Source organism: Varroa jacobsoni, unplaced genomic scaffold (assembly GCF_002532875.2).
Source record: "Varroa jacobsoni isolate VJ856 unplaced genomic scaffold, vjacob_1.0 scaffold_265, whole genome shotgun sequence".
Classification (NCBI taxonomy): domain Eukaryota; kingdom Metazoa; phylum Arthropoda; class Arachnida; order Mesostigmata; family Varroidae; genus Varroa; species Varroa jacobsoni.
This window is the reverse complement of record NW_019213167.1, coordinates 68,388-89,303: the sequence shown is the minus strand read 5'-3', so window position 1 is coordinate 89,303 and position 20,916 is coordinate 68,388. Positions and strand designations below refer to the sequence as shown.

The 20,916-nt window shown below is 43.4% G+C and overlaps 1 protein-coding gene across 3 annotated transcripts in view; it reads right to left on the bottom strand.

The window, feature by feature from the left end:
* Window positions 1-20,916, bottom strand: part of p120ctn (adherens junction protein p120) — a 103,106-nt gene that overhangs the window by 53,030 nt on the left and 29,160 nt on the right. For 2 of the 3 annotated variants that reach the window (XM_086967593.1, XM_022830328.2), the window contains exon 3: window positions 1,517-1,758. In XM_086967593.1, the coding sequence (XP_086823719.1) occupies window positions 1,517-1,533 (17 nt within the window). In that variant the 5' untranslated portion in view covers window positions 1,534-1,758. Of the gene's footprint in view, window positions 1-1,516; window positions 1,759-4,605; window positions 4,677-20,916 lie in introns of all 3 variants that reach the window. The other variant, XM_086967592.1, reaches the window with a different exon arrangement.

Below are 20,916 nucleotides of genomic sequence, written 5' to 3'. Positions count from 1 at the left end.
GATCAGAATGGCAACAAGTTACCAGGATTGCCACCACAAGACGCAAATCAACAGAAGTCGACGAGAAAAGATGTCCAAGGCGAGACGATCAAGGTACAAAGAAGACAATGTATAGCGGTGATACGAGCACAGGTGACAACAGGTGGTAACGAAGGGTAGTTCAGTCGCGAATGATCGTATCACGTCGTCGTGGTAGTTGTTGTTGTTGTTGTTGATTGATGAGGGTCGGTTTCGGTGCAAGTCCATTAATGTTCCAGGCAGAAGTGTCAGGCAATCAGCCGGTACGGAAAGCGAGGTGGTAACACGGTGTCATTGTGTAATGTGTTTTGTCAAGGACAGAAGTTGTTGTTGTTGCCGTACGAATTATTGTATAACGTCGTTGCAATAATTGAACAACAGCCAAACCACAGTTATCGCAGATTGCCAAGGATTCCACGATGGGTCGTAATGGTAATGTTGATGATGATTGTGACACAGGCAGCAGGGCGATTATCAAGAAGAACGTACGAAACGCCCACGCATACGTAAGTGGTTGACAACAACAGTTGACGGACACATTAAGGAGAAAGGCAACACATTAAGGAAAAAGAGGAGCCGTTACGACAATGTTATAAGGGTGTAGGACAAGGAGCGTCGTACCCACATGCATAACATATTCGCATACGGCACACAGGTTCATTGATATATAATCTGTACATATATATACATAATTTGACAGCTACATATAGAAAGTGGGAATAATAGACAAAATCGTAGCAGCAACTCTAAATATTGTCTTTACATGAATGGAAGTTTAGCACAACACCAACAACATCCGGAAAATACCGACGACGTCAATTCATAATGGAAAGAAAGGTAGAATAGGTTTGCGTCACTGTCCGCCTAGTAGAAACGTGACTTGTCGGCAAATAACTACACATAAGAAATACATTTATTTATCAAACATCGAATGCAACAATACATGTAGCTTATTAAAGGAAAGAAAGTGAAACGATAAATATCGGTTAGATTAATGAGCTGGGTTGACAGCAGAATGGATGCGAGCATTGCCTTGTTTTTTGTTAGTGATATTCTCTATACGTTTTACCAACTTTGGCATTAGGTGTTTTGTTGCTTAATTGGAATTGTTAGAGTGAGTATGGTGCTCATCATGAACATACAGCTTTAGGGACAATTGTGTTAAAGATTCGGCCAAACTAGCTAAAACCTATTCGATACATCTTATACATGTGATGTACAAGATGCTGCATCGCCATAAGTAACCGCAATGAAGCTTATCGGTAGTACTATTTTCTTTTTGGGCAAAAGATCATTGGCGTTGTGATATTGCGTGTTTCGCGGTGGGCCAGCACTGATTTGGTATGGAACAATGTAATGCTTATAATGAAATGTCTACGCAAGCTGTTGCCCACTTTCGTAATTATATCGATGTTACCTAAATGGGCTGTTAGTAATAAACATAGAACGCGGTTCATCCTTCATTTTTTAAATCCATTCCATGCTCCACACTACTCACATATGATTTTCGGCCATATTCTGAGTAAGGCCGAAGGGATTGTCGGGGGTGACGATGGTTCAGTGGCGTTCCCTCATCCTCGCGGTTGATCCGCCTCTCCTATGCGGTTGGGCCGAGTTGTCGCCCGCGGAGGACTATGCCAACTTTTCTCGATCGTTCGCGCTATTTCCTTCCTCTGTCCCTCCTTCTCCGACATACACACACACACACGCACACGTCAACTTAGCTTGAAATCCTGAATCCTGAAATATAAGTCGGAATAAGGATGAAAATAGGCAAAAAAGGGTTGTTAGTAAGGGTTGGCTAGGCTAAGCTAATATAACCTAAATGCTATATGAAATCTTTGTAAACGAATGTCGGGTTTAGAGCAGAGAACGGCCTTGGCACATAGCGATCATATCGTTAGTCTACACACCGATAAAAGTAAATGGATTTACTTCCTAAACTTTCCCTTCATACAACCATACTCCTTTATTCGTTCGATAAAGGCGATAGCTGAGCATAGCATGGACCGCATTAACGCGAACGCACTCATACGTATGTGCATATAGCCAAGACGAAAAGGCGTAACATAAGGTGAAATAGTTTTCGCCCGTACAATGGCTGTTTGCAATCCTTCTTCCTTTTATTATTATTATGCGGTTACTCGTACGTGCCAATGTCGAAGGGCCAAACCTGGGGTGCAAGCTTCTAGTCCCGTCGTCAGTCACTGTGGCTGCCGGATTCTAAAGCACGAAATGTGTCTTCTTTACTGCCCTACAAGAGTTTTGCCCGCCGTCGTCCGGTCGGTTGTTGCCGGGCGCTTAGTACAACGATAGAATATGGTGGTGGTAATAACTGTTCAAGTTGAGACTGGGATTTTTCGTATACTGCTAAGCTGGTTCATCAGTTAACGCTTCTAGTGTGCTCGACCCGCCCTGTCTGGTGTGAGAACTTCCTATTTCTTTCTGTGGCCATTCATTTGTAGCAGACAACACAGCTTTTGTTTTCCGTATTTTTTTTGCACCGAGATCTGTTTCCACCCATGAAGTTGAAAATTGCAAGAAGCTGATGCCTAATCGGAGGGTCAGGCCAATCGCCAAGAGGAAGAACAGGGACACACAAAACGATGGTAAAAGACAGCGTATGTCAACATACCAACGAAGGAGTAAAGAACTAGTTATGGGAAACGTGCCCAGGAAAAAGTAAGCATGCGGCGGAACGGAAGCCTGACGGCGTAAATGTACTGACCGTATGTGCCACCATGAAAAGGAACAGCTAGTGATCGACCGGAGACACTGACAGGGAATCTGAGTCTAGCCCAGCTTTAGTCAGATCTACTCTCGTCTACATGTACTACTTCATACAGTCCACGCTGTACAATGTGGGACTTTAATGCGGCTTTATGAATCGCTCTCTTTAGAGGAAAAAAAATTTATTCCAACAATGAAGTTCGTAGCATAGGAAACGGCCTACGTGTGTTCTGCCCCACCAATTGCCCAGATATTGTGAACAAAGTCTAAGAAAAAAAAGAATATAAGACATGGTAAGAAAAATGGCAAGAACTACGTAGTGTGAGATCATTGCCTACAGCCGCTTAAATGGTTTTAGCCATCGCTTTCAAACAGTAGATGAAGAAGCGGATGAAGGAGGATTGTGGCCCAGCATCGAGACAATCAAAAGAGACGGACGAATCTACGAAGCCACCTAGAAGCTGAAGGCCCCTACAAGCGGCCAGGTACGTTTCGCGCACTTATACACAGGTCTGGGTGCCGTCTCCAGATCAGGAGAGCTTAATCAGCGATGCGATTACTTCTGCTAGATTTTTGAAGTCCTCAGTATGATTGTTCTTTATTATTGTGGCAACTAGTTATCTCAAAAGTCAGGTTTAAATTGAAAATTTCGAACTTTTAATTTCTATATTTATCATTATGAAAGCACGCTGGCAATCGTAAAATGGCAACAAACTAAAAGACTGCGACGCGAGGAACTCATAAAGATGGGCAAGATTATATTCTTCGCCGTCATTTTTTTTATCTCCGTTTATTTGTTCCTTGAGTTTTGTCCCATTTCCTCCTTTTAACCGTTATAAAGCTAACGATATTTTTTTTCCCTTCATAGCTACTTCTGTCCATCTCTTTACGCTGCAGTTTCGCCTCTCCCACACCAGACTCCCCGATTCTATCTGGCAACACATGTCATTTCTAACTGAAACTTTTCCGGTCAAGGCGCGTAACGTCGAGTACTACTAGTGCGGCCAGATCACCCTGGCGGTCGTCTATTCTTCAATAGGAAAGAAGCAATACCTGTTTCTAGTTGTCTGCCGCGCTTTTGCTCTGCTAGCCATTGCCTTTGTGATGCGGAGGGGAATAGTCATTACTAAGACAGACCAAGATCTACCAACTCAAGGGCATTCATACGCCCGCGTCGTGCGCGTACTGCGGCAATAGAAGAAGAATCAGCAGTTGTACCATGCTTGCGTCCAAGTAGATTCTCAACACATCTTCTTTCACGAATTAGCGAGTGCCCGCTCATGCTCTGCCAGTTAGATTCTCTGCTTATACAGTCCGCAAACGAGTCATCCAGTCACACGGAAGCTGGGAATGAAAACGACAACGGGCTGGCCCACTATAACCAGCGGGGAAAGTGAAGGTGATGCCTTTAAAAACTTTTATGACGACACACGACATTCTGTTGGCTACGTATCGCAAATAGCGATACGCAAACACAGCTTGAGCAAGCAGGGAGTTTTAGGAGGGCTGACAAAGCGTTCATATGGCAGCACGACCAGAGACAACTACTTTCGTTCAGCCCAAACCAAATCCCATAGGGAAGATGCGAGACGTTGTTGTTTTTTACGCGAAAAAGGTTTGGTCCCTTAGCTAGTCGGTTCGATCCTGCAGTTGGCCATAGAAAGGCAGGCTACACGAAAGCGAACCAAGCCGTCGAGTCCATATTCGTCCCCAATAAGCTTCATAACGAGCCTTTGCTACCATCTAGAAAAAAAAAATAAGTCTTTATACGATGTTTCACATAACAATAAATCTACTTTGCTACATCGATACGTCAAACAACGTGCAATTTCTAATATTTACCATTCCGATACTCACGTTAAAGTTTCATGGTCTTCAACAGTTCCTTTAAAATCGTAAGGTTAGGCTTCAGTATTATCCCAACGATGCTAAAACGGAAAGGTCTAATGTCAATATAAGTAATTAAAAAGCTTTTTTCTTTTATGAAGCTATGATTTATTGTTGTGTGTATTAATTTTTAGAACCTTAGAATGTTCCCGTGCGGCATAGAAATACAACTGTGGATTTGCTTTGCACAGCACGTCATTATAGCCCTTCTTTTGCAAGTATTACTATGCGCTGTTGTGTCTGTGTGAGATGCACACCGACGATAAGTTCAAAAGCAGACAGGTGAAAGCAGCTGGTCAAAAAAATTGTTCAATTTTGGCTGCCGGAAGTCGAAATCGATCAGAGGCAATATTTGTTGGTGACTAAGGAAAAACGCCGAGCTAACGATCCAATCCTTTCGATCCCCCTACCAACTTCAGCCGCATTTTAAAACTGTTAATTACTTAACAAAGTCGCTAATGGACTGACTCAGTAGTTGAAGAAAGGGCCCCAACCAATCTATCTGAGAATAGATTAGCACATCTTTTGCTTTCAATTAGATTCAGATCAAATCAGAAGGTTACCTCTGATGAACAGAAAGAATGATGCAACCAGGGTAGACAATTCAGTGCGGATTTATAAATAATTCAAAAACGGCTACGAGCATGTAGCGTTTACAGCGAAGTAATAAAGGGAATCGAAAAAAAGACTGCTATATTTCTTCAATAACTACTTTAAATATTATTAGGGTGTCTATATATAATGACTATAATCGGCTTTTTTGGTCTATATTATGGCGAGGCGGTGAGTAACCTACTAACACTGAACGATATTCTAAGATAAGTCTGAAGTATCATGAGTCCCGATATATATACAGGCTAGATGCCATTCAGCGGCTATCACCCCCCTCCCCCCCGGAGCAATCGGAGTTATCAGTTCGTCACAATACTGGCTATATATTTTTCATATATGTCGCGCATGTCTAGACACAATAGTAAAGCTGTACACATTGCACCATTGGCCCGTTAATTTGATCGCACTTGAACCCGGAGCAATTATTTCAGCGCGTTCTTACGATGGCTGCGAACTCCATGGTAACTCCCTCGGCGCGATCCCTTATCGACCTCACCTTTGCGACTGACTCATCAGAAATTTAAAATACGTTATGGTTGCTGCCTTGATTCTATCTACTTCTGTTTAGACAAATCCCGTCACCACTGGGTTCCCGTTGCGAAAATCAGCTGCTTCTACAAAACATGCAATAGTTGCAAGCCAAATTCTATGCGTCATAAGCGGCAGCATTACATACAGTGGCCCAAATGAGCTCGTCTAGATTATTTGCTTGCTAGCAAGCAGCTAATTTAGAGACCCAAACGTATAGCAGAAGCGAGTAGTCACCCATTTACGTAGAAAGCAGAAGGCGCTCTCAACAATAAATATTTCTTGTGGTCTCGTTTTTTTTCTGCTGTTTGCGCTAACACTCGCGGCTGCGTGGTCCCATTAAGATAGCGTATAAGTATATCACTGGCATGCGATGTATTCTCCCGATTCGGGGGAAAGGTTCGTAGCACAAAGGAAGCGGAACTAGTCCGCTTTTGATGGTAAAGGGCAGCTGAATTCTTTTGTCCCTGCGGAAAAACGAAATTGTGCGCTGTATGTGTCGGAATAACAAAAATAATAATAATAATAATGATAGCTTTACAATATATAGAAATCCCTTCTATAGATGTCCTTTTCTTCATTCTCTTTCTGGTTTCGCCTTTTGATATATTACCGTATCGGAAACGTATGTGATTCTCCTTCGTACCTATTCCTGATACCCATTTTTTCTCCGCCTTAGCGTTCTGCCGTTTCCTGTGCCTTCAATGTGCAAGACTACCAGGTCGAACCGTAGCAACGTTGTCACCTCTATAACCTTCTGCCGAGAGTTACTGACAGTAATGATTCAGCATCTTGTAATCAGTGGGGTTATTGCTGTTTGCCCTAGATTAGACGACTTACATGTATTATATTATTCACCTAAATGTGGATGAGTATGCTTTGGTTACGGTATTGTGTATATCTTCATAGTCCTGGCTTTTTAACTAGCTATCCAAGTCGCTTCTTCCATATCTTTCGCCGACCCACTCTAGATTTATTTTACTAGGGGCGGGCCGCACTCCGTTAGGCATGCCTAACTAAGCTTTTTGCGTCTGACGCTTACATACAGTAACCCTAAAAACTTCGTTGTGACATCAGTGACAGACAACCTTCTTTCTTCTTTCTCTCAAATGTCCTTCCTTATCCAGCCGTCCCTTCCGCATCTCCGACATCATCCTGTCCCCATCTTCTTCTTGCCTCACTGTCCTACTGTGAATGTTCCTAATTTGGTTTACTATACCGCTGCTACTGTTTCTATTGTGCTCTCCTGCTTGGAAACATCTCAGCTTCTTCAGCTACCTCTTCCGGTAAGAGACAGCAACCAAGCAGTGGCAGAAGTCAAATGGCACCACCACCCTTCGCTACCAATACGAGCGTTACTGCAGTAGCAATAGCAGACGACGGCTAAGCGATATACCAATACTCGTCGCTGCCGCCTTCATCATTCCGTCGCCGCCGCCCTCTATTCTACAGTTCTATGTTTGCCAACCAGTCTGTCATCGGCTAGACTAACGACGTCGAGTACAGCTAGGAAAAAGTCAAAGCGGCTACGACAAACAACTACTGGAACGAAGGCAAGGTAAGGCAAGACCAGGCAAAACAACGCAATCAGGACAAGTCTGAATCCCAAGGGCAATGAGTTGCCGTTGCTACTTCGGCCAAGGCCAAGCTCGAATAGGAGAGGAGAGAAAAAGTGAGGCAGAACCATGTCTGGTACTAGAGCCTACCTCAGTCGTACACCCTTTTCAGTATAATACTTTTTGTGAAAATAGTTGAATTTGTCAGAAAGTGCTATGATGAGTATGTAACAGCGCCACCTTACAAAACGAAAAGATCGCGATGGGATCACGAAAGATCAACTTGATGTAGAAGAGCTAATAGACGCGATGAGGCAGTTGATAGATGTGACCAGTATTCAATTGCGAATCATGGATGTTTGTACACTCCGTTGGTAACGATGTTTGAGCAAATTAGTGACTCTATCTCCCGTGGGGGAGTAATCAGAGACCGTATCGGAATATGGCAATGCTTTTAGAATACTGCGCAGACCAAACTCCTTCAATTAGCAGACTTGTGTCGTTAAGGGTTTATCGATCGAAGCCCATAATTACAGACATCTTTTTATAAGCTGAAATGTAAGCCGCGTCTCGAGCCGAAGCAGTTTTTTACAGTTTTAACAGTTCATATAGGCCATGCAATACAAGCATTCTGGCCTAAGGTCGACTAGTATTGTTTTTTTCTTTTCCTATACATTATGAAAATAATATCCCTTAAAAGCCTTCAAGTTGGCAATTACATCGAAGGCACGTTATGTACGTTCGATTGCACCTTATTAGCTGTCTCAGTAGCCGATGGTCCCTTACTATGATATATTACGTCCATATTCGCCGCGAACTCTCTACTCGCGAATTGACTAGACGGCAAAATGTCTTGGCCGAAAACACCGTCGTTATACTAACAGTCTCTACGGCTCAAAATCTTGCCCCATGAAAAAGAACAGGCTACTTATCACTCGTTGAAGAATTGCTTTGGCGGGGTAAGAATGTTTCAGATTCAATTAACATATCGCTTTATGGCTATTATGATCAACAACACTTCAAGATGGGTCTTCAATTTTTTTGCACTAGAAACATTGGCGGTGAATATAAATGAGTGAAAACATTTGCAACTACTCTATAGTTAAATGCGACCAAAGCGGAATAAGCCCATTCCTTGAAGCAGGCCATAGAAATCTACACTTAAATATTTTTGTGACACACGACTCGCGCAGATAATTGCCCTATTCAAGTACTTAAGCCCATCCATGTCTGCTTATTGTTTAAGCTATTATTTATGTGTTTCTTCTGTCATCTGCCATTCACTTTTCCACCAGTTCCTCGCCCATAAGCGGGTCGTAGCGTACAGCCATAGACTAATTACTGTAGAGTCAGTAGAATGGCCAACCGGCATGCAAACCAGGCTTATCAGACTGGCGTGACCAGTTTCAGGTGACGCTTTAAATTGGCGAACGGCTACTGCCACTAGGGCAAACATAATAATAACAGCGAAATACGGCCGCATCGTCGCTATTTCTGCCGAAGCAGCTTGTAGCATTGACCACGCTGACGCTGAAAGCACGCGCTGACAGGAATTTCATGTCATCGCGCGGCGGTATCTGCTACGTGACGACGTCAAGAAAGAAGCTTTTCTTTCGGCTTTAGGCACGAATAGCCTGCTTATTGTTGCTCCTGCTCGGCTCGATCCCTTTATCGATTGCTGTTTTTTGTTCTAAACCGGCAGTGACCAGATCGACTGTCCTCGCCCTAAGATATACTCATAGCAATGCGCTCTCCATGCGCTCGTCCTGCCTCCTCAGTAGCATGAGCAACGTGAAAACCATCAGCAGCAGATCGCACCATTTCAATTCTGTTTCAGCCATGACTACCATTAGCTACTATTGCTGCTACCACAACTGCGGGTTCGTCAATTGCTTAGCTTTTTTCCTGTTCACTCTCTTTTTTTTTGAACGCTTCCTTTGTTGCCTTTCATGCCGTTCAACAGTTCACTGCTGGGCGGGATATTCAAAAAAGAGCTTTCTTCAGTTTTCCGTCTGCCGTCGTAAGAACCAGGCGCGCACGCTGGCGACAGCGATAATACACTATGTTGCTACAATAGAGTCGTCTGCTAACCGTTGTCACGCCAACGGCAAGCCAAACAACCCGCAGAAACTCGCGCGCTAAAAACTAAAGACTCGGAGCAAATGAGAGAGAAAAAGAGTAGCCCAGAGGCTCGTTCTGCAGGTTTCTGCAACGTATCTTTCCCATCTGCTTAATGCGGCAGCGTCATAATGTCTCTGCCATAGTTGCTGCCACTGCTGTCGCTGCAGTTGGTAAAGTTTTAGCGGCGGATCTGCATACAGTCACCGCGTTATGGGAGTGGTTCTTGTCGGCTCTGGGTAGCCCTTCAACCGACTAAATAAAGGCACATGGAGTAAAACTGCTCTTCTTCCTCCCAGGAAAACTAACCAGCAACAGTAACGAAAGAGCGTTGTTCGTGATCTTATTTGCTGTTAATTTTTCCTAGTTTCTGAATAATCTCGCGACAAAATTGCTGGTTTTATCGAGTCGTTGTGTTGTGTTGTGTTGTGTTTGTTTGGGTCGTTTACCAGGTGGTTGTTTACCCACTTAAGAACTTTGCACAGTTTGGCTCGCCGTCTCATCCTCACAGATTTTCCATAGCTACAGTACTGCAACCTAGACTTTGTATTTGAAAGGATCACTCGTCCACAGCAACGATACAAGCTATTTGGCAAACGCGTACGTTCAAAGCAAGAGTCTACCCTTTATCACCACCAATTACCAGGAGCAGCAAACAACTGTTTGTCTCTATCCGTCCGTGTCCATTTCCACTCCGGAACAAGATCGTTTCAAATGTGAAAAAATGAATGTGGGTCCGCGCGTGCGTTTCGCTAGTCGAGGATGAGACGACAGGTCTTCAGTCATTCGCGCCGGTAATAGCCGCAGCATCGTCAAAAATAGCGTTTTTTACTATTAAAAACATTAGCGCGGTTGGGGTCATGCATACCGATGTGTCCTTCACGCATCTGCTGCTGTTACAGGTTTAACCTCGACCACGCTACTACCTATTTCATCATTGGTCTAATTCTCCCGAACGCTGCAGCAGTGATCTAATCTACTAATAAACAACTGCTATCAATTATCTAGGGCAGACAAGGAAGAAGCTAGTTGAAATGTAGCAAGCCTGCCCATGACGACGACGACAAACAAAAATAAGCCACGCCTGCTTGCAACGCATCAAAGCAGATAGTACAGGCAACGACTAGAACAGTGGAACAGCTGGAACAGGATGCCGCCGCCACGGCGGCAGCAAACATGGCGGGCTATAAGTCATTACCGACTCGCGTACACAGAGACGCCGGACATACTGCTACTGCAGACAACAACCACAAAAAGACGACCACGATGATGATCACTGGGACGTAATTATGGGGTTGACGACGCTGCTAGCAGTGACCAAAGCGGCTATGATTTAGCGAACGATGACGATAATAAAGTCAGAATAGCTAAAACACAAAAGCACTGACAAGCTTGGATAGAGTAAGTGAAACATAGCTAGGGGACAGTCTAATCAAATTTAATCCATTTGCGGATGTAGATGAAGGGGAAACGATAACCAAAAACGAAAAATATCCCAAAAAGATAGGCTTTAGAGGCTTTTGACTAGTTGTAACTAAAATCGAAGTAACAATACAATATGTCACTTACTTCCCTATCTCCCTTCATTGCAAGCAATAAAAATAATAGCTATTTAAGAAAATAGCTATCTAACACCCTTCATAGTTAGGCCCATTGAATACATTCGACGTAGATAACATTTGGCGGGCCTAACATCTACTAAGTATTGAATAAAAACACCGTCAAGTAGGGGATCTGAAACTACTCCTTCGTTCGTTGCAAGCAAACGTGAAGAACATCTGGAAACTCTTACTTTGCTTGCAGATATCTACGATTTCATTATCTTAGAAGGCCTAGCTAACATTATGTCTCCATATTGAATACAGCGCGAATGGAGTTCCAGATAAAGCTTGCTATAGTTATCGATCGTAAGTTTTACAAAGACACCTGTTTGTGACATCTCCTCATGCGCTGACTATATTTTTACGCGTACGCCTATTCCTGTACTGCCCCACCGTAGCCACATTTAACCATCGTACAAAAAGCCTCAGCCTATTCACGCTCGAGTGGCCGATCAATAGTCAGGCGATTTCAGCTTTACGATAAAGTTTCTTTCGTAGCGTTTGCTTTTAGTGCAATATCGTGCTACGCTTGTGATGTTGCAAAATGCAATTTTCTGCAACGTATCAATATTAGCAGCAGAAATTATTAACAGTTAACCAGAAAGGATTGTACTAAATCGTTAATACTTCCGTGAAAGAGCTTGAGCGTCTCCTCCTTCGCGTTTCAGTCTGAAGCTACCTATAAACTTCAGTCTGCCGACAGATTCTCGCCGCAGCTGCGATATGAGATACCCCTTTTTTGACCTCTGCTTCGGGAGCCCAAGCAGAATCAACACCGACACATGATGACAGCGCAGTAACGGAAAAACTTCGAAAAGCAACGTAACTTCGATATCAGTGAAATAGAATGAAGGTCGTCGTTTTGTTCCAAGCGTAATGCGTCATTGCTGCGTTTTCAGTTTTTCGCAAATATTTTCTCCTTGTCAGAGGCGCACGCACGAACAAAATATACATTTGCAGCAGCGATATGCAACGTTATCCGCCAGTGACTTTCATTTTTTTAGGTAGATAGGGCTCTAGGCAAAAAGCGCAGGGCTCGCCAGACGCGTTAACCACTAGCAGTATTATAATAGTACTCATGCGAGAATGCAGACAAAATACATTTATCATACAAGATTAACTTATATTGTAATAACTGCAAAGAGACGGTATATAACTATATATACCGTCTCTTTGCAGATCTCTTTCCCTTGAAGTAGATCCTTTAGAATTGACCATTGACACAGCCTGCACGTATTGCATATGAATGCACACGTCTCTCTATCCGCGTACATGTATACGCATTTTTCCAACGATTTGCTGTTTTTTTGACAAGTTACCTCAGCCTCGAATGGAGATAAATCCATGCAAAAATAATATATAAATCTTTGGCCTAAATTCCCTTAGGGAATTATTCACTTATTTCATATAAGGGAGTACCAATATATATATATATATATATAGTCATTCATCTCTCGTGCATCGAGTTATGTTTAGTTTACCAATTATAAAAAGTTTATAGCTATAAACTTCACTTCCCAGTTCAGCGTAATTATATCGCATTGATAAGGCGGCATGATAAGGATGCCTTGATAGAACTTCTGCGTGCACTAACTTCAATCTTTGGATTGTGCAGCAGTAAATGACGCTGTCTTATAGCAAGCATAGATTATACAGTTGAAATTCGCTCAGATTAAAGGACGGCCTTTAAATGCGTATCCATAATGAGAAATGTCAAAATGTAAAGTTCACAAAAAATTCGGTCACACCTTCAATTTCATAGAACGGTTATCTAGAAATTTTAATTTCTCGCGCTTAGGTGGGGCAGCTTTTTTTTTTCCACTAATCCGAATAGGCAGAGTTACGGCTCGGTTGAAAAAATGATTTTTTATGTGCATATTTTCCGTAAACACTGGATCTCTGGGACAATCTTTTTTTGTACAGAAATCCGATAGTTCAGTCCTTCAATTCTTTTAAGTTCATGATTAAAATCAAGTTATGTATCATGAACAAACAGCACGCTCATTTACATATGTAGATAGGCATGGGCATTATGGGTTGGTAAATAAGTTGGACTTAGTGTTTTAAAGTATGATTCGGTTGGCGCATATATTATTGAGACAATAAAGTAACGTTCTTGGTAAGAAATATCAGCATTACACATCTAGCAATAATAGATAAACAACATATTTGTCAAGTTGCACAGGCTTAATCGCACTATTGAAAATTATAGAAATAATTAACACTATGATCTACTTCGGTTTGTCATACCAAAAAAAAAATTATCACTACATTTGTACCGAGTATTTTTATTGTAGTCTAATTATTAATCTGCTATGCTGGGTCCAGACGGCGATGTGTGTCATGAGAGTCTGACGAGTCCAATACGGACCGTAGATATAAACTCCTCGATGTTTAGGATAAGTTTTGCCGTTACCTACTCGACCCAAAGCGTCACGTCGAAAACCGTATGAAATTCGTCAGATACAATATATTGAGCCATACATACAGGTACATAATTTATATTTGTTTTCGATTCATTCCTATTAGCCTCATCTTACTCAGCAGAATAATCTACACGCCATGTCTGTTTGCTTTATTACCGACATTACTTCGTTGTATTGGATTAACAGGAGCAATTGCTCATCGCTCGACGATAAAACACGAAAGGGGGAAACGCAACTATGGAAAAGCAGTCGCCCACGCATCAACACTAAGATGCCCGCATCACTGTTCTTCTTTTGTCTCTTTTGATTGCTATTTTAATGACTTGGCTTGTAGTTGTTGTTTAACTTTTGCTGGCTTTATAACAGGACACTGGCAGTAGGAGCGCCTTCATCTCTGTCGCGATTTCCAACCACAAAAGGATTGCCATTTCTATTATCTGCAGTCGTCGCTTTTCTTCTACACTACTACCATAGAGAATAGCAGTTTCCCTTTTAGATATTACCGCCAGAACTTCATCATGACAATCAGCGTTGTCACATTACCATCATCGCAACATATTCTTATAGATTCAAGTTTGCAACAGGTCGCGGAATTGAGTTCACATCTTGTCTCGTCATCTATTGCAATCTTGGGAGGGCCGGCGGATTGTATACGTCTTGGCGTGGTGGTTCATTACCTGCGTTGGTAAGGGGTCACGTCTTCCGTAGATTTCCTCCCTTCAGATATGTTTCACTCTCGGATACGTCTCGGATCAACATGCTTATTCATGTTGTCTTGTCAGCTGTGAAGATATAATCGTACCGATGTTCTACATGTCATCATTGATATATGTGTGTATATCAGTGATTGCTGATCTCCGTCGTCGTCTTTGTTTCGTTCGGCAGCTTACTCGTTCATTCATTCACTGATACTTTTCTGCTTAGCATGCACGCTATATACAAAATGTGACGAGCGAATTGCATCGTACTGCTGCACAACATCACGACGGCCGCTTTAGCTGACAACGTTCTCGCTGATCTCGTTTTCTCTCGCACGTATCTTGGCTACACAATAGTAGCGCAGCAGTATTCTATGGCCTGTAATACCTTTGTACTGTCGGTCCGTTCTGTTACATATTTTTTTTTTATCGTTTTTCAATGTTTTTTTTTAATCAGAAGCAGTAAAAAGAGCAGATAGACCAGTGTGCGAATAGAAAATATACTAATGCTCTCGCTTATGTTCCTGCAGACTAACTGATAGCACCCCACAAACACACAAAACAGGCGAAAAAATAGGTATTACTGCTGTATATTTGTCGATTGCAAGCTACTACCACCGCCACTGCTTTTATTGGCCTAATCTGCAGGGAAACTAATTAAGGGCAGCGGACACGCGGCCTGAGTATAGGACTCTGACGAAATAGCTCCAAAAACGCTCGTTGCTAGAGGCCTTTGAGTGTAAATCGAGTTTTTCAACATAAGTATAAAGTATTAAATTAAATATGTGTCAAATTTTTTGTGTAATTTTTGTGTGATTACATCGTTTAGATATCTAAAGTTGTGCTTTTTAATCTCCTTAGAATCTTATACGCCAAAGCAAAAGGAAAGATTTCTGGTCATGTTGCAATTACTTTGCTTGCTTGCCTTAGAAAAAGCCAGCGTGTACGCTTAATCAATGATAAGTGAGCCCTAGTAAAAAGAAAAACAAAAATAGAGAGTTATCTAATGCATATTTAGATGCAAAATACAATCCACGACGTTACGAATTGCGAGACAAAACAACGTTACATTTTTCCCTATTCTTTATGTTGAGACTATGCCGGTGAGCCTTCCTTGTTAGCAATGAGTCGTCCCTTGTAATAACTCGGCTGAAATGGCTTTCCACTTTCATCCCTACCAGACCTCAAGTGCTTTTTCCTCAAGCCCCTGTGTGGTCCTACGGTGCTGTTCTAACTCATATCGGCTTTCTTTGTTCTGCTTCTCGGATCCAACTACAAACCGGGGTAGTTCTTCTACGTACCTCTGCAACTCCATCATGATATAGCAATGGCTAAAAGACGAGAGAGAGGACTAACGGGGAGACCCCGCTAGCCTTGCGGGTTGTGGCTTGCTAGTCCGACCGGATGAGGGAGAGAAGGAAAGGTAGCTAAGCTTGTAATCAAAACTCGTTTCCTTGTACAACGCAGTTGTTCTGTATCGCTCGCCTGTTCTCTAATCTCGCACACCTAATCCTGTATGCTCCACCATAAGCGGTTGGTTGGTCGGTAACGAGGGGCAGTGGCACTGGAGTAGAGCCAGGCTTGTACAGGTAGCATCGGCCACTGCATACTTCTTCTGGGATTCGCTGGTCCGTTAGGCTGCCTAACCTGACGTAGCGTAAACTGGTTCCAGTTTCCATGGTGACTGCTCTTTTCCCTGGTTGTCCGATAGCATAGGCTGTTTTTATCGAACTGTAAGAGTTTCACGTACGGTAAGTTCTCTCGAAGGATACGAAGGAAAGCGACTGGCAGGTGAGTAGCCGACTAACCGAAATCAACTCGCATGCAGGGTGTCACATGAGACTCTTTCAATATGGAGCCACTAACTTCTCCCTCTATAGATGAGTGATTAGCTAACTTCGCCTTTGTCTGCCAGTTGCTCTCATTTTTTTCTTGTCGGTCACTTCTGCATCCTCTGGGCGTAGCGAGCGATTGAGCTAGCAGCTGGTCCACCGATTTAGTGGGTAGCGATGGCATTGCCGGAGGTGCTAAACAACCGATCACCATGATCCATTGCCTGATGAGAAGGGCCAACTAATCAAATGAGTTTATACCGCAAGCGGTGGACCGTAACGTAGCGGCGTACTGTTGCAGTAGCAGTTAACTTGTTCCTCTACTGTCGTTAATTTAAGACTTGACCCAGCCGGTGGGCGACACTTGGGCCAGGCGGCGCTTGGCTAACGCCCGCAAATGCCCTATGCGTTCCCTTGAACTACAACACCGAGGCACCGGTAACGCGGCCACCAACAGGAACAGAGACGAAAATAGAAAGAAAATAGGCCAATTTCATTGGCACCTAAACCTTGACGCACGTTTTTTTGGGGTGAAGCAGCAACGCATGATCCAATTCATCAAAACTTGCTACATACCAGTTTTTACGCTAAAAGCATGAACAAACGGTGAAGAGGATTCGAGACCCCCAGTTTGGGGCCGCTGTCAACAACAGCAACAAAGCCAAAATACAACAACGCGAAACAACGTGGAGAAATGTCTTTCATTTTCAACAAATATACCACCCGAACACTTGTAGTTTTGCGTTCCGCGACTGCCTCCACCATTTGAGAACTTACAAGTAAAATGCTAAATTTGTCATACGTTCCAACAGTGCGTAGTCGGCACCCACAAAGTGGGCCAGTGATAGTGAGAAAAGCAAGAGGACGTAGACCTAAACAGGGAAGACAATGCAGCAGGCTAAGAATGCGCACTACGTTCAACATCACTAGCTGTTATCTGTGGGAACGTAAAACAACATTGTTATTTTGTTACCAAGTCGACTACGTTATGTTAGGATTATTCTAATATTGTCCAAAGTATATAAGGCTTCTATGAGATCCACTAGAGAACACTAGGGATCAGACAAAAAAGACAAGTAAAAAAAAATAATAACCACATCAATGGTAACGAGCGTATGCTCATTTGCTAAAAACTTAGGCTGCGAATGTTGAGTAAAGTCATTGGAGTTAAAGATGCCACGCCGAATACTTTCTGCAGAGTCACCATCTAGCCTGTGTTATTGCCATACGCAAGTGAAGTGTGCACTTTAAACAATATAGGTTGAATAGTATAGCGTGGGCTAAGTGTAACTAAACGATACAAGACATTAAATCAATGACAACCATGGTGGCGCTGCAGTGCCTTTCCCTTCTGGTCACCAAATTCAAGTTATAACAACTCCAGTTTGAGCTCGTTCCTTTTGTGCGCTCAACCAACACTTTTTTACTATTATTAGCAATTGTTTGCTGAAACCGATATCAATTTAGACGAAGCCCGATTCATTTTGCGAGTGACGGAGGTTTCTAGAGCGAGACGAGATGTCGTCTCGCCAACCGACTGTGGTAGACAGACATGGGCGACTCCGAATTATGAGAAGAGGAAGGTCAAGACGATATGAATTGAATTCAAACGCAGCAGCGAAGTTGATTCCCTGAATAAAAAATTCACAACAATAGCCACGACTACGATTTGATTACCAGCTGGTACAACACCAAACGATTTTGTTTTCTGTTCTTCTTCTTCTTTATATTCTCGGTTAATGGCTTTTCCTTCACTGAGCATTCCCTTTTCCTAATGTCATCGTTCACTTAGTGTCTGTCGCCTTCGCCTTGGCATTGCCGGCTTTAACGACGTCTTCTTTTCACCCGAAATGATCCTTTTCCGCCCCTAATCTCTTCATACTTCCTTCGTACTTTTACTTTTCATCATGCTTCCCGTTCTAGATTTTGGGAAGTTTTTTTCTTCTCCTGACGTAATTCCTCCCGCTGACTATTCCCAGTTACTTTTGAGCAAGGATGAATGGTGATCCCTTGGTAGTGCAGGCGAGACCCACGGTGACGTGACAGGCGCCAACGAATCTTGTTTCGTATCTTTCTTTTGCTCCTTTCTAATCTGTTTCGGTCCTGTGATGGCGACGTCTTCCCGCGGCTATTGAAGTTTCTATTTAGAATTGATCCTAATTGACTACTCAACCAAGCCTTAATTCATTCTATGTTTTGTCCGCTACGGGATTAACGGCCCAGCGACCATTATAGTCTCACCATTTCTATGATTACTAGAAAGCAATAAATCACAAAGAAACAACAAGACGTGAACACCAACTCGTCATCACGTGCGTTAATATTGTACTAAGAAAACCGCAATTTCACTGGGGAAGCATTATTCAACATTACATTTTGAACTAACCATTTTGAATCAATCGTACAAACTAAGAAAGTTTAAATTTGTAGGCATAATTCAGTGGGATATCTTGATCGTCTAGTTTGACACAGGATCCAGCTTAACAAAATTATCGAAACGGTTTAACAAAAGTTCTGTGGATTTGTCTGTACATCGTTTAATTCTGATTTAGATTCAACTTACCTAGTTCTTAAAACAAACGATTGCTTACGTTCACCAAAATCTCTAAATGTACACAGTGTGAACTAGCGAATATTTCTTCTCAGCTACAATCGATTGATTCACAGGCAGACACTTTTTGGGCATCCGCTTATGGGTTTCAATAATTAGTGTACTTTTTGCACTTTCGTATTCGTTCGGATCATGTACGACTAGACCTTGCGACCACTTACACCCCGTTTGTCTCGCTCGCTTGCACCCACATCAGTTGCCTCTTGTGTCTACCTTGTATCAGCGTTCAATTTCTTTCATAGGACTGCGCTGGTATTGTAGTCGTCGTGTGCTGAAAAGCGTCGTCAGTGCTAACAATCGAATCAACAAACTAACGTTCAATCATATAATCATCCACTCACCCATCTGACCCAACTTCCATCGCGATCGTACAATTTACCATTCCTAGCGCGTAACTCGTTTCAATCCGCACCTTCTCGCGCCCTACGCTGTACCAATTAGCCCATTCAACTTGCCGTCGCTGCAGTGTATGGGGCTCTTTCGATATTGCCACTACGATCCTTACGGCTCGCAAAACCAGTACTAGCAGCCCTAGCCCTGTAAGTGACTGAAGATGTCTTGAGCGAAACTGTAGGTCGGCACTCGTGCCACAACGTGATGCAATGGGCAACACTGCTTGAAGATCACTCCTTTCCGTCGCTAGTGATTAAGCGTCCGCAGAGTAGCGAACAAGCAGTAAGGACCGCTGCTATGGCAATGCCTGCTATTCCTCTTACCTCTCTGCGTGGATTCGCTGCCTCCCAGGCTGGATCTTTCTCTTCACCAACTCAGTCCAGTTATTCCCCTGCTGTACAGTAAGCAGCAGCAGCAGCAGCGAGTTCCTTGCGCCCTTTCTTCTGGGGGCTTTCGGCCTTTCACATGGCGCAGAGTAAGTGCACAAAACAGACTAAGCAGCGAGCTTGCTAAGTGTACAGAAAATACTAAACCGACGCCGTTATTGCGATCGCTCGCCCAGCGGCCATCGTAACATGGTGGGCCTTTCGTGCGACAACGAAAGCTGGCAAGCAGGCTGCTGGAAAGCGTCCAAAAGGCAGTGCACAGATCCCGCACAGAGATGATGCCAATGGGGGAAGCAAGTTGCCGTTCCTCCACACGGATTGGTCCCCATTCCGCCGGAGTATTCCTCTTTTCTTCGTAAATATTGTAGAGGTCCTCCCGTGGGTATCCGCCATCTAGAGATAGCCAGCGCTCCTTTCGAGATGCTGAAACATTTGCAGAGTGTCTAGGGAACGGTGCCTCCTCTGTATTTTCTAGCTCTGCTCTTGCCCACTTTTCGTTCTCACTCCTGTCGTTCACGCTAATCTCGCTTCGTCGCCAGTATCAGCTTGAACGTCAGTGGCACGTAGGGTTTGGTTGTGTTACCAGCACGTACAGTCGAAAGCCGCAGTTACTGCAGCTTTGATTCACTCGATAGTCACCGTTCCCGGACGCAGCCAACTGAATGAACTACTCCTTCTGCTGGTGTTGCTGGGTCACCCCAAACCCCTCTTTTGCTACCCACATTTTCACCGTTTTCCGTCGTAAAAAATTCGACGGACTGCGACCGTCGCTGGGAAAGGCAATCGTTGGCTTGTTTAGCCAGAATATGCCTTCTACTTCGGTAAACTCAGGAACAGTGCTCACTAAGGTACGACGATGTTTAGGTGAAAGGCGAAACAAGACTAATTTGAGCTTTCAGCGTCTATGATGTACTAACACGGCAAAGGGACTTCTTCGCGAAAACGCCGAAGACATGTCATGGTGTTCGCTCGTAGGGGTAACGAAATTGGCTGGATTAAAATACGATCCTTGGTTACTGTAACGCATCCTACCGGACTTTAGCGAGTACCACTTCTTGTGCTGCCACGTTTCACATCGGAGGACTGCACAGCAAGACGGCAAAGTTGCGATGGGTATTCATTGTTCGCTGGTTTAATGGACTCTATCGAAGTGTACAAAAGATCGTATGCCGATGACCATTACGCTCAATGCTTTTAACTCTTTTTTTGCCTAACGCTTTTCATAATCACTATGTTCCGTTCTGCCATACAACGAAGCTATTAACATTCTGTTGTCGGTTGAATCGCTGATTCGTTACGAGCTGCTGCTGCTACTGCTAGCCTTGTTCGACCCTCGATGAGGATCTGCTAACGGTTCAGAGACAACTGCAAGCAGAGGCCATACTAAGTCCAATGCGAATAGGAAAAAGGGAAGCGAAACATAAACAAAGGACAGAATTCATATGCAAAGTTGGGAAAACGCAGTGCCTGACGGAGCACGCGGCCCACTTCACCCTTCTATTATAGTTTTCTCTCTTTCC